This window comes from Anguilla anguilla, chromosome 1, assembly GCF_013347855.1.
Source record: "Anguilla anguilla isolate fAngAng1 chromosome 1, fAngAng1.pri, whole genome shotgun sequence".
Taxonomy (NCBI): domain Eukaryota; kingdom Metazoa; phylum Chordata; class Actinopteri; order Anguilliformes; family Anguillidae; genus Anguilla; species Anguilla anguilla.
The window spans coordinates 7,496,051-7,508,168 of NC_049201.1; the positions used below are offsets into that span (position 1 = coordinate 7,496,051).

At 43.6% G+C, this 12,118-nt stretch overlaps 1 protein-coding gene and 1 long non-coding RNA gene across 3 annotated transcripts; both read left to right on the forward strand.

Moving 5' to 3' along the window:
• Positions 1-1,369: 1,369 nt before the first annotated feature.
• LOC118214638 lies at positions 1,370-3,327 on the forward strand. Its single transcript, XR_004762663.1, has 3 exons — positions 1,370-1,455; positions 2,214-2,277; positions 3,279-3,327. It is a non-coding gene; the product is annotated as an uncharacterized LOC118214638 (long non-coding RNA).
• A 1,909-nt stretch (positions 3,328-5,236) lies between these two features.
• Positions 5,237-11,918, forward strand: crip1 (cysteine-rich protein 1). Of its 2 annotated transcripts, none has more exons than XM_035394747.1 (5): positions 5,237-5,427; positions 10,054-10,148; positions 10,558-10,615; positions 11,420-11,475; positions 11,604-11,918. In XM_035394747.1, the coding sequence occupies exons 1-4, from the start codon at positions 5,388-5,390 to the stop codon at positions 11,461-11,463; spliced, it is 237 nt and encodes a 78-aa protein (XP_035250638.1). In that variant the 5' UTR covers positions 5,237-5,387; the 3' UTR covers positions 11,464-11,475; positions 11,604-11,918. The 2 variants fall into 2 exon arrangements, with proteins under 2 accessions (XP_035250638.1, XP_035250646.1); XM_035394755.1 differs by having other exon boundaries at positions 11,619-11,918.
• Positions 11,919-12,118: the final 200 nt, after the last annotated feature.

Genomic DNA, 12,118 nt, shown 5'->3' on the forward strand with positions numbered 1-12,118 from the left:
AGACAAATGTGATGAAATGGAAAAAATGTGTATGAGAATAAATCAGGTTTAGAACCTCCAGAAATTGGAATGGAAAGGACTTAAACTGTATTTTGAGTGAAACTGACCGTTGCTATTGTCTTTCTCATTACATTTTTAAATGTAAAGAAACTGAGCATGTACGTGTATTAGGCGAATAAAGGATCACCCCATCTTTAAAGATGAGATTAAATACTGTAATGCGAGAGCCAGCATTGTTGCAACAAAACAGGACAGATGTCGTGTCATTGCATTTGCCCACAACAGGAGGACAACAGCAAAAGTGCTTCTCAATAGTCCAAGACATTCCAATTCGGATTAAGAAGAATATTATTTTCATACAATTCACAAGAAGAAGAGGTTTTACTGAAACACGCTCTGCATTGTATTTGTAACATTTTATGGATTTGATCTTGGGCAAGGAATTAGAAGTTGGGCTCATACCTTGCCGTCAAGGTGGAAACAGGTTCACACCGAAGTCGATCCTTTCCAAACCTGCAGCTAAAAATAGCAATCAAAAAAACTTAACAAATAGTTTCACTGATGTCAATGATGTCAAAGAGACATTTTAGCAGGACATTCAAATAATAAATAGTTGGTATTTCATGAAAATGGGTTCTATCCATTTTTGCTGACACAGATTGCAAATGGCCGGGACTTTTGGAGGCTGATGTGGAATGCAAACCTTGCTCTCCGCTTTCACGTTTGTGCTGATGTATCGCTGAGCTGAGAAACATCACCAAGTTCACGAGCAGACTTAGCTGTTGCCCATGGCAACGGCACAACTACAGTACACTCTCATGCTTGCACACCTCAGAATCTCAACATTCATAATTAATTTTAAAAAGTATTCATTCATTCATTAAAAAACAAATGGAGGAGGGGACTCGTTGTTATTAAGATTAAGGTAAGAACCAGAGGAACACTGTCACAGGATCACAGGGAAATCGAAAAGGGCGTCACAGAAACACACACAGACATCGTCATCATTCAGATAGGGTGCATGGGAAGGGTCCAGTGGAGCCGGTCCATCTGCAGCTCAGTGTGCTCCATTATTACCTAAGTACAGTCAACGGTGTGGCCTTGGACCAAGCCTTAGGCCATTTAGGAGGAAACACAGTTTTGCAGAGCTCGTGTGGATTTATATTGTGGTCGTATTACATCACAGCCTGGGATGACAGTGAGGCCTCTGAGAATGTTCACATTGGTAAACCACTGGTAGGTCCTGTAGGTACTGTCTCTCACTCTCTCTCTCTCACTCGCACTCTCTCTCCTCTCTCTCTCTCCCTCCCTCTCTCTCTCCCTCCCTCCTTCTCCCTCTCTCTCTCTCTCTCTCTCACAGTGGAGAAGGTGAGCTCCCAGGGGAAGGACTGGCATGCGGCATGTCTGAAGTGTGGAAAATGCAACCAGGATCTGGCAGGCAGCGTGCATGCAGAGGTGAGAATCCAGGACAGAGACCACACACACACACACACGCACACACACATATATATTCACTTACACACACATGCACACATACACACAAACACGCATACATACGTACTGTATATACACCAAATACACATATACATATACACATGCACACACATACACACACACATACTGTACATGCAGATACCCTCATACACACATACGCACGGCGGTCACTGTCAGTTGAAATGTTCTCATGATGAAGATGAAGAACTGACGAAGAACTTTTGTGCAGAAAGCAGATAATTTGTGATTTGAGATAAATGTCTTCCATTCTACCATCTACTCACAGAAGAGGCGTGAAACTATCCAGTCAGAGAGGAGGAGGAACCGCAGTACTGAAGATCAAACCTAGCATACGCCCAAATTTCTAAATTCAACTTGTCTCATTAAAAATGTGAAATTCTGTTCAACATCGGAACTAGTTTGTCCTCCTGTGTTCGACGGTTGTAAAAAATATCTTAGACTCACCATAACGTTGGAGGCCCAAACAAAATGTACACGTTTTCAAACATGCTTGCCATTGCTATGGTCTTGCAGATGGAGATCACGCTTTATCATTTTCTGTGTTTTTCAGTGTTTCTCCCCTCCCCAGTGACATGGTTGACTGAGAGATATGCATCTCGAGCCCGCATTGAGTCACATTTGATAGCGATAAAGGAATCAATTTTGCCTCTGAGTTTTACCGTTTGAAATTATCTTGTTTTTTTCCCTCCTAATTCCAGCAAAATGGAACACCTTATTGCCCTCCCTGCTACTCAGAACTCTTTGGATCCAACTAACCACAAGGTTCGTAAAAAACCCTAATGACTGCTCCCCCAACTACACCCTTCCCTTCTGAATGGAGCACGTCACCTGCCTGCGTAAGCTTGCCCATGTAGGTGCACCAGACAGATCGGTTTTGGACAGTGTGGGAGCTGCAGTGCCCTCCCCAAACAGGTAACATCAGGAGCAGGGTTGAGCAAAACATGCTAACAACCCATCACTCACAGTGAAGCTTGGCAACAATGACCCATCTTCCCCTGTGTTTCTATGGCACCTCAGTAACAGTGGCGGGGGGCGGGGGGGGGGCAAGAGAGGCTTGTGGCTTGCTATTAATAACACCCACACCCCCTTTCTCAGGTTCTCAGGATCAATGCAGGGGTCTGCCTGATCCCCTTTTATCCCACATTTTGAATTCTGGTCCAATATGACAATCAGATTAGCTTGAGCCGGCCTCTGCAGTGTATTTATCTGCGCACACATCAAGGAAAAAAGGCCAGGAAAGGAACCCTACTGACAAACGTTGAAACTCAGTGCCCACTAATCCACCTGCACGCACAGGAAATTAGGTCAGTAGTGATGCAATCGCTATCTGTGCTCCTCTGAGCTTTTGGAATGTTCCATGTGAGAACTGTTTTTCTTGCATTTGATTGGCCACATCGCCACCACAGAGTCTATAAATGTTCCAGAAGACCTGGGGCTCGAGGGAACACCATAGATATCCACTGTTCCCACAAAGTTTGGCGTGGTGTGACGTGGCGCACTTTTCTCCCACTAGACCCTGAGAAAGATAAGGAATTATCTGCATTTCTGCAGATCGGTACAGATTGCTTTGGGAACTGTGTAATAAAATGCAATAATTCTTTGAGTATAGTTACTCCATACACATGCGCATGCTTCCCCATATTGTGAGAATCCACAGTGCTTTCCCCACAGTGCTTTGTTGCATTGTCGGAACCTGCCCGCATTAATAAAGTTAAATGAAAAAAACAATAATTGACAGATGATCCCTCCTTATGTTACTCTAGAAGCAGGATGGACATTCAGCGAGGGACAGAACACAACACTCAAGTCACCTAGTATTCTATATGCTTTTAAACAAAATAAAAGTTTGCCTAAAATCTTTCTGGTTTCATAACGATGAGTCATTTATTCATTAATTCATGCATTGTCACTTGTTTTATTTGTTTGTTGAGTGTAGCAGGCCTTGGTTGTACCATGAAGGCCAGATTTTTTTCAACTGTATTTTAAGGGGTTTTTACAAGAATTGTTTAAATCAATTTATTTTTTTTATTTTTTATTTTTTCAGTCGTTGAAAAACTACCCAGAAGTCCATGTAGATAACATGTGTCCTATTTTTTTCTTATTTTTGTGACTTTCATAATTTAAGCTTTGTAAAAGCGAGAGAACATCCAGCTCATGCTCACTTTGAAAATATGAATACATCTTTCTCAAACACAGAAACGAGTGGGGAATCCTTAGTCCAAAATCCGACTCAAAGTGGCTGAAACTGGGCACAGTTTCTGGACGGTTCCAGGATCTCATGAAAAGCATCATCGCTTTGACCACTCCATAAATGTACTTCCAGCATCAAGCAGATCTTTATTTAATAAAAAGGAACTATAAAAAAAGAATGTTTCATTCATCCCAGCCTGCTTACACACCACTATATGGTTAGGGGTTGTATCATGTGCTGTTTAATTCTACAGAAGTAATGCTCCCATCATTTCAAGTGGAATTCATAAACTGATATTGTTTAAATGATTTAAAATAAGGCCGTAAGATTTGCCTACAGCTGAGCCCACACCCCCCTGATGATGACAGGTATGAGGGGTGCCATTGGGCCATGGGTGCCCAGGAGCTTGTGTGCTTGACTGAACAAGCTCCAGGTAGCCTCTGGGCCCGGTGTGTTCAGCACTTTCACATCCAAATATATATATATATATATATATATATATATATATCAGTTCCCTTCACCCTCCATGTTACGCTGTAAACCCAACCACCAAATCAAAACCACATTGAAAAGAAACAGCAACTTCCATTGCCTTATTTTGTCTACACATTCTGTTGGAGTTACAATGTCCCGTTTGCTGTTTTCTTCTCTCCCACCAGTCCATGGGGATCGCTTTTTCCTCAGACTGAAATAACATCATTATGCACAACCTCATAGCCTTTGAAATCCCTGGGAGCTTTTAGAAGCGTCCAATTAGAATGCAGTGATCGTTACAGTGGAGCCTATTGCTGGAAGCCAGTTTTCCTATCTAATCTTCATCAGAGAGTGAGTGGCCCTAGTCTGCTTGGTACCGGTGTTGATAACTTTGTTTGGTTGTCATAGTGATGACAGTTTTTTTTTGGCTGGACCGCAACAGCGGGGCCAGCCCTACAAACGCGAATGTCTGTGACTGAGTGACTGAGTGATGAAGTTACACCATTGGTCGGCCGAGTTATGAAGTTACACCACTGGTCACTGGTCCAGCCATATACAAGGTAAAGGGAGGTCAAAAGGACTGCAACTGTACATCACATCAATGATGTGAACTTTAAAGAGAACAGAATACACACATACATCTAAGAGACTACATATGGTACCTATTGGATGCCAGAAAACTTGTCAGGGGCCAGTATTGAATATGGCACACTGTACCCAAACCAAGAATTTTGACAGGCGCGCACGGACACACACACAGGAATTGGACTGTAACGTTTTTACATATATTTGCCAATGTAAACATCACAAGATAAACACTTTTAAATACTTGTGTTTTTATTCTGCTATGCACATTGATCATATAAACATAACCTAAATAATGTTCGGAACATGTTTATTTTATTACAAACTCACAGTGCTTCACGACAAAAAAACTTCTCAACAACAACTTCAACCTCCCTTTCGTTGTTCTCGGTTATGTAGGCAGGTTCGCGCGCGCGCACACACACAGCTTCGGCCTCTCCCACTCTGTTCTTCCGCGTGCAAATTATTCGCGGTATAAATATGGGAGAACACGCGCTGTACATACACAGTCTGGACTAACGAGGCGTGGCCATTGGCAGGTGATCTGCAGTGAAGATAGCAACGTCGTGCACTTTATTTTAGGATTTTTTTCTCTCGGAGATCAACAGATTTACCCTGCAATATGCCTAAGTGTCCTAAATGCACCAAGGAAGTTTACTTCGGTAAGACAACTTCATTCAGTTTCAGAAAGTTTTCAGAATTTATAAGTGATCACAGAGTCAACAAATGAAGCAACACTTGTTTTTTACGCATGATGTGATACCATTTTTGACAACTGATGGCTATAACGGTAAATTAGTCAACATAATTTAACTGCTTCATTTAAATAATCACGTAGCCTAATGACGGAAATAAAACAAAAGAAATGGACGTATATTCATACTTATATACTTAAAAATATATACATCTAAATACATTTAAATGATGAAAAACATAGAGCATAGATGCACGTGATGATTGCTCGAGAATTGGCGCTTTGGACGATTCAGAATCTATTTCCTGTTTCATTTGAAATATTTAAGCGTCTGTTGTTAGTCACTGTTTGTTTGTTGTATTTCTAAACATTGCATGTTTAGAAATACATTTTTAAATTAACATGTAACGTTTGACGATTCGGCCAGATAGACGCGTTCAAGAATAAACCAGGAGGTTTTGAACATCCAGAAGTTATTATGGGAAAGCCCTAACCTTCATTTTGAGTGAAACGTACCGTTACTGTTGTATTTTTTATGAAGGGAGCTGAGCATGTACATGCGGTAGGTAAATATCCTCCTCCGCTTTTTAAAGACGTCCCGGCCATCTAAAAAGAGTTTAGATACTCTGATGTGAGGGACAACGTTGTTTTCGACAAAACGCTGTTCAGGACATATATCGTGTTCTCGCATTTACGCGCAACACGAGGACAACGGTAACTGAATTTCTTGCTAATTCTAGACAGTCAAGTTGGGATTCACAATAATACAATTTTCATGGAGAGGATATGCACGAAGACTTTTTTATTTTTTTAAAATTTAGCCACGCTTTGTATTTGTATTTGGAGCATTTTATGTATTTGAGGTTTGGCAAGGAGATCAGGGGCAGGGTCACTCCTGGTTTTAAAGACTGTAATTTGTTTACACCCTGGTCAGACCTTGCCAACCCTCGGCACAAAAAATAAACAAACTCAACAAATAGTTTTAACTAGTATTTCTCCTTAGAGTCCGTTTATCATGGCATTCCAATAATGCATTTTTTGATCTTTGAAAGTAAAATGGGCCCCAATCCATTCTATGGTCGTTTGCATCAAATTACACATCGTTGTATTTGCAAACTATATATTTCCATCTATAATCCCCTTCACTCTTCCTCCTCATCCCTTCCTCTTTCTCTCTTTCCCCTTAGACCTCTGCCTATTGCTCTGGTCTCTCCTCTCCATCCTTTTTAAATTTTTATTTTTTAGAAAATTAACATTTAAATGGAAACAATCTGCTTCAGGGTCTGATGTAGGGAAATGTGCATGCTGCTGCTTCCAGCCAGGAGGAGGGGAAAAGACTCTGCCTGTCGGACAGACTTCTGCAGCTCTGCTTGCACAGTGCATGCAGCGCTGATGGGGAGAGGGAGTGCCGCTTCTCCTTGCGTGATCAGGACTTGTTTTCATTGACGATTAACATTTGATCTTAGAGAGTCAGCACTGGAATGTTGGTTGAGTATACAGTTTTGTATTTTTGTCTCTTTTTTTTTTTTTTTGGCCCCGCATAAAGTCAATGGCTTGACACAGAGCATTTATTTATCGAGCCGAGCTTTGCTGAGCTGAGCTGAGCCGAGCTGAGCTGAGCTGTAGTCTGATGGCTGTTGGATTTTCTCAGTTATCGGCAGGTTGCGACAGCAAGACAGGAAGCTGACAAGGGTACACAGGAAAAGGAAACGTAACCGTCAGAGTGAATAAGCTGTAGAAACGGAGAGGATCAACATTAAGAGAAACGCCCTAATGAGGCATTTTACCCCCGTTTTCTTCATTCCCTCAAGCTGGACTGCTCAGTTACATTTCAAAGCGCATCCCGTCTTTGTCAAATCACCTGTAGTTTTGGGAGGGGAGGCAGGCTAATGCATGTAGCCTCGGAAATGCATGCAGCCTGCTGCCACTTTGCTTTGCTTCTGAAATTCACGAGCTAAACTGAGGAGCGAATTCTCTGCAACACTGGAAATCAGCCTAAAGGCAAACTGCAAGTGCCTGGTCAACCAGAGGGGGCGCTATTTCACAGCAGGCCTGAGAATACCCTTTCTCCCAGCATAATACTACACTCTTATATTTTTTTTAAAAAGGTTTCCTTGGCTTGTCTCCATAGGGGGAACCCTTTCTAGTTCTTTATGGAACCCTCTATGGTAGGTGTAAAAACTGTGAAGGCTTCCTAGATTTAACCACTTTGCCTGTCCCAAGAACCCTTGTACGAGATAGGGTTCCTCTATGGAGACACAGAGGAGCCTTTTGGAACCCTTTCTTCTGAACGGGTAGGGTCAGGTTTCAGCTTTCCCAGCAGGGTCAGTGCTGCTGAGTGATCAGCATTAAATTCAGAAACTCAGGATGGATCAGTGATCGCTGAACAGCGAATCAGCTGTGTCGACCAATCAAAAGCGCCGCCCTAATAATCATCTGAAAGATAAATAGGGCTGAAAAGTAGCAGCTCACTGCTACACTAAACAGGCAGCTTGGTGCTCTGCACTTTGATTTTCCCGGTTGGACTCCATTGACTGTTTGCCTTGGACCGGCTCTGTAATTCACACAGGCTGCATATCACTGACACTTTGGGAGCCTGATGTGGAAAGCAAACACTGCTCCTCTTGTCTCACTTCATGCAGATGTCTTGCTGAGGAACATCGCCAAGCGCATGAGCAGACTTAAATTGTTGTTGCTCTTGGCAACGGCATAAATTAAGTGTCCCGTGTGACTCTCTCTCATACTCACGCCCTTCAACATTCATAATTTTCACAAACAATTGGGGAGGGAGGAGGAAAACATGTTCATTATGATTAAGGCAAGAGCCAGGGGACCACTGCCACTGCACGCGCTCACAGTGAAATCAAAAAGGGTCGTCACGGTAACACACACACACAGACGTGGCCGTTGATCGGTCGCGGTGCGTGGGAAGGGTCCGGCTGCGCTTGTCCGCCTGCAGCCCGGTGCGTGCGCCAGGAACGCAGGGGGAGCTTCCGTTCGTCTGAGAGGTCTTGTTTTTGGAAGCTAAGTAACGGTAATCGGCGCGGCCTTGGCTTCTGGAATGCAGGGAAATTAGAGATTTTTTTTTTGGCTTTTTTTACGGCTCCCCTCCTCCCTGGCCTCTCCAGTCCTCCTCTGCTTTTTGTTCTTCTTCTCCCATGGTGCTCTGGTTTACGTGTCCTAAGATCCCCTCAATTCATTTTTGTCCCCTGTAGGGGACGTGAGGTTCTGGTGTTACTGTTCAAGAAACGCATATTCCACTGTGCTGAGACCTACGCTACAAGGGATATTCAGTACAAACATGAAATAAATAATATTTTTGAAACTATTTTCAGTGCAAAATGCTTTTTGTCGTCCAGGACACTTGTGTTGTTCTGCCAGGTCTCTGGATGATGCGTAAAACAGAGGGAAACTGCAGTCTGCACTAGTCAAGACTAAAACACTAAACACAGCCACTGATCTACAAATCAGAAGTATATACACTTCTGTGCACTGATTATTTTCTGACTTGAGTACTTTGAATGGCATCAAATATATGAAATATATATACATAAGCTTACGTGGACTTTATTTTCCTCTGTGGTTATACTGAAAATTTCTGCCGATTTTATTCCATGGGTAATGTGTCTTGGTCCGAAATTGGGAGAGATGTCACTCGTGTGGCCTCTCCCCTGGCCATTTTGCCCCAGGTGCCCAATTTGGCCCTTTAATTTGATAAACAAATATTTGTATTATTACTTGTCGCTGTCATTCATTTTCATATATTAATTTTGATAAAATATATTGTGTACAATAACTGGGTGTCTGTAAAAACAGATTTTCTCAGTCGGTGTGCCCTTTTCTCACTTTGAGCACCTGCCCCTCAAAAGCTCTCTCCACAGCCCTGCTCTTCATCAGTGGTCTTCGGCAGTGTCACGCACGTTGGCAGTGATACGCTGCATTACAGGCTCGCACTCTTGACAGTGTGATGTCATAGCACCAGAGATTTCCCCACTCCCACAATTCCCCCAGTCGTAAAAACATTATGAAACGCACGACAGTTCCAAATGTCACTGTGACGCTCGACCGTTACACCGCCTTGTTACCATGGTTTCGCCCGGCTGATAAATTGTGTCGTATTGTGTCGAGATGGAATTCCTGAAGTCAGCAGGGACCACGCCCAGAAATAATTCCCCATTAGGGACAGACACCGTATCAGCATTGAGCTGCAGAGGGAGGGCAGGGCTCAGTGGCCAATGGCGTGGCAGAGCCAGCTGGCAGCAGTCTCTCACCGCCGTCCTGACAGCACGCCTCCTCAGCTTACCCACAATGCACTGTTTCCCAAAAGCCTGCTTTTAAGTGGGAGGAAACAGAAGTTGGAGGACGCAATATAGTTCTGTTGGTCTCATTACATTATATTCTGGGTTTGCAGGCCTTAGAGCATGATTCGTATTGGTAAACCACTTGGTAGTTACTGCAAGATGAGGGATTGAGCAAGGAGGGATTGAAAAGAGAAATGCTGTCTGTCTGTCTGTCTGTCTGTCTAACGAGGAGCCATCTCTCTCTCTCTCTGTCTGTCTCTCCCTCTCTCTCTCTTTCTCTCTCTCTCTCTCAGCGGAGAGGGTGACCTCCCTGGGGAAGGACTGGCACAAGCCGTGTCTGAAGTGTGAGAAGTGCAACAAGACTCTGGCAGCGGGCTCGCATGCAGAGGTGGGAATCCTGAATAGAGACCAGACCACACACACACATGCACACACACATGCATACACGCACATAAACACACACACATGCACACATGCTCATGCACACAAGCATACATGCACATGCACACACACATGCACACACACATGCACACGCATGCACACACACACAAGCATACATGCACACGCACACACACACGCACAAGCACACATGCACACACATGCACACAAACACACACGTGCATGCGCGCACACACACATACAGTGGTCACTGTCAGTTGCAATTTTCTTATGACGTCAGAATTGGACAAAGAATCTCTCTGTAGAAAGCAGATCATTTCATGGCGACGAAGGACTATCATGGCATGCCTCGGAGCTTTACTGTTAGACCTGAACTGCTGCTTCTGTCCTTATTCCAGCATGAAGGAAAACCCTACTGCAACAACCCCTGTTACTCAGCGCTCTTTGGACCCAAAGGTTAGTAAAAACGTAATGACTGCTCCCCCCAACTACGCCCTTCCCTTCTGAATGAAGGACCTGCCCGTGTAAGCTTGTCCACACAGGTCGGTTTTGGACTGTATGGGAGCTGCAGTGCCCTTCCCAAACAGGTGACGTCAGCAGCAGGGCTGAGCAAAATATGCTAACAACCCATCACTCACAGTGAAGTTTGGCAACAATGACCCATCTTCCCCTGTGTTTCTATGGCACCTCAGTAACAGTGGTGGGGGGGGGGGGGGGGGGGGGGTCGAGAGAGGCTTGCTATTAATAACACCCACGCCCCTTGTTTCGGGATCAGTGTAGGGGTCTGCCTGATCCCCTTTCATCCTAGACTTTGAATTCTGGTCCGGTATGACAATCAGATTAGCTTGATCCAGCCTCTGCAGTGCACTTATCTGCGCACACATCAGTGAAATAAGGCTAGGAGACTAACCCCGCAGACAAACATTGGAACTTAGAGCCCACTTATCCACCTCCATCGACGTGCACGCACAGGAAATTAGGTCAGTGGTGATGTCATCGCTACCCGTGCTCCTCTGAGCTCTTGGAATGGAATGTGAGAATTCTTTTTTTTTTTCCGGTCATGTGATTGGCCCGAGGCCATGTCGCCACCACAGAGGAGTCGTTTCGCCGGTTTTAAGAAAACGTTCCGAGAGATCCCTGGCTTGAGGGAGTTCCGCTAGTCCCGTTATCGCCCGACGCTAATCTCACGTTGTTTTTCCAGCCTTTCAAAAAAAAAAATTTTTTTTTAGTGTGGCGTGTGACGCACTTTTCTCCCTACAGGTTTTGGGCGTGGGGGCACCGAGAGCCACACATTCAGCAACTAAACCCTGGGAAAGGTGAGGAGTTATCTTTGGGAACTGTGTAATAAAAGTGTAATAATTCTCTGAGCATAGCTACCTACTCCATGCACATGCACGTGGTTCCCCATGTTGTGAGAAATCACAGCACTTTCTTGCATTGACAGATGATCCCTTCTTAGGCTACTCAAAGGAGAATGGCTGCCCAGAGACAGAGAGAAGACAACACTCAAGTCACCTTGTAATCTATATGCTTTTAAACCAAAGAAAAGTTTGACTAAAATATTTCTTGTTCCATAATTACAAGTCATTCATTAGCTCGTCATCGCTTGTTGTATTTGTTTGAACGTACCAGGCCTGTAGCTGACTGTGAAGGCCTGAATTTTTTCACCTGTACTTCAAAAGCTTTTATAATAATTACTTAAATCCATTTGTTTGCTTTTAAATTTCCATCAATTAAAATAATTTACCCAGAAGTCCAAGTTGATAACTGTGTCCTATTACTTCGCTTCTTTCTTTTATTAATTTCTTCATTTATTTTAATGCGAACACATCTTTCAAACCACACCATAAGTGAAGCAGAGAGCATCGCATTAGGAGATCAAATCAGTACACAGAGGAAATCTCACTTTCATTTCAAGATTATGATTGTAATGGACTGTGATGCACACACGATTGCGTC

What these genes read in the sequence shown, in the direction of transcription:
- crip1 (XM_035394747.1), top strand. Translation starts at nt 5,388, where the DNA reads ATGCCTAAGTGTCCTAAATGCACCAAGGAAGTTTACTTCG. An exon ending in CACCAAGGAAGTTTACTTCG is followed by an intron (nt 5,428 to 10,053) that starts GTAAGACAACTT and finishes TCTCTCTCTCAG; the next exon opens with CGGAGAGGGTGACCTCCCTG. An exon ending in AGCGCTCTTTGGACCCAAAG is followed by an intron (nt 10,616 to 11,419) that starts GTTAGTAAAAAC and finishes TTCTCCCTACAG; the next exon opens with GTTTTGGGCGTGGGGGCACC.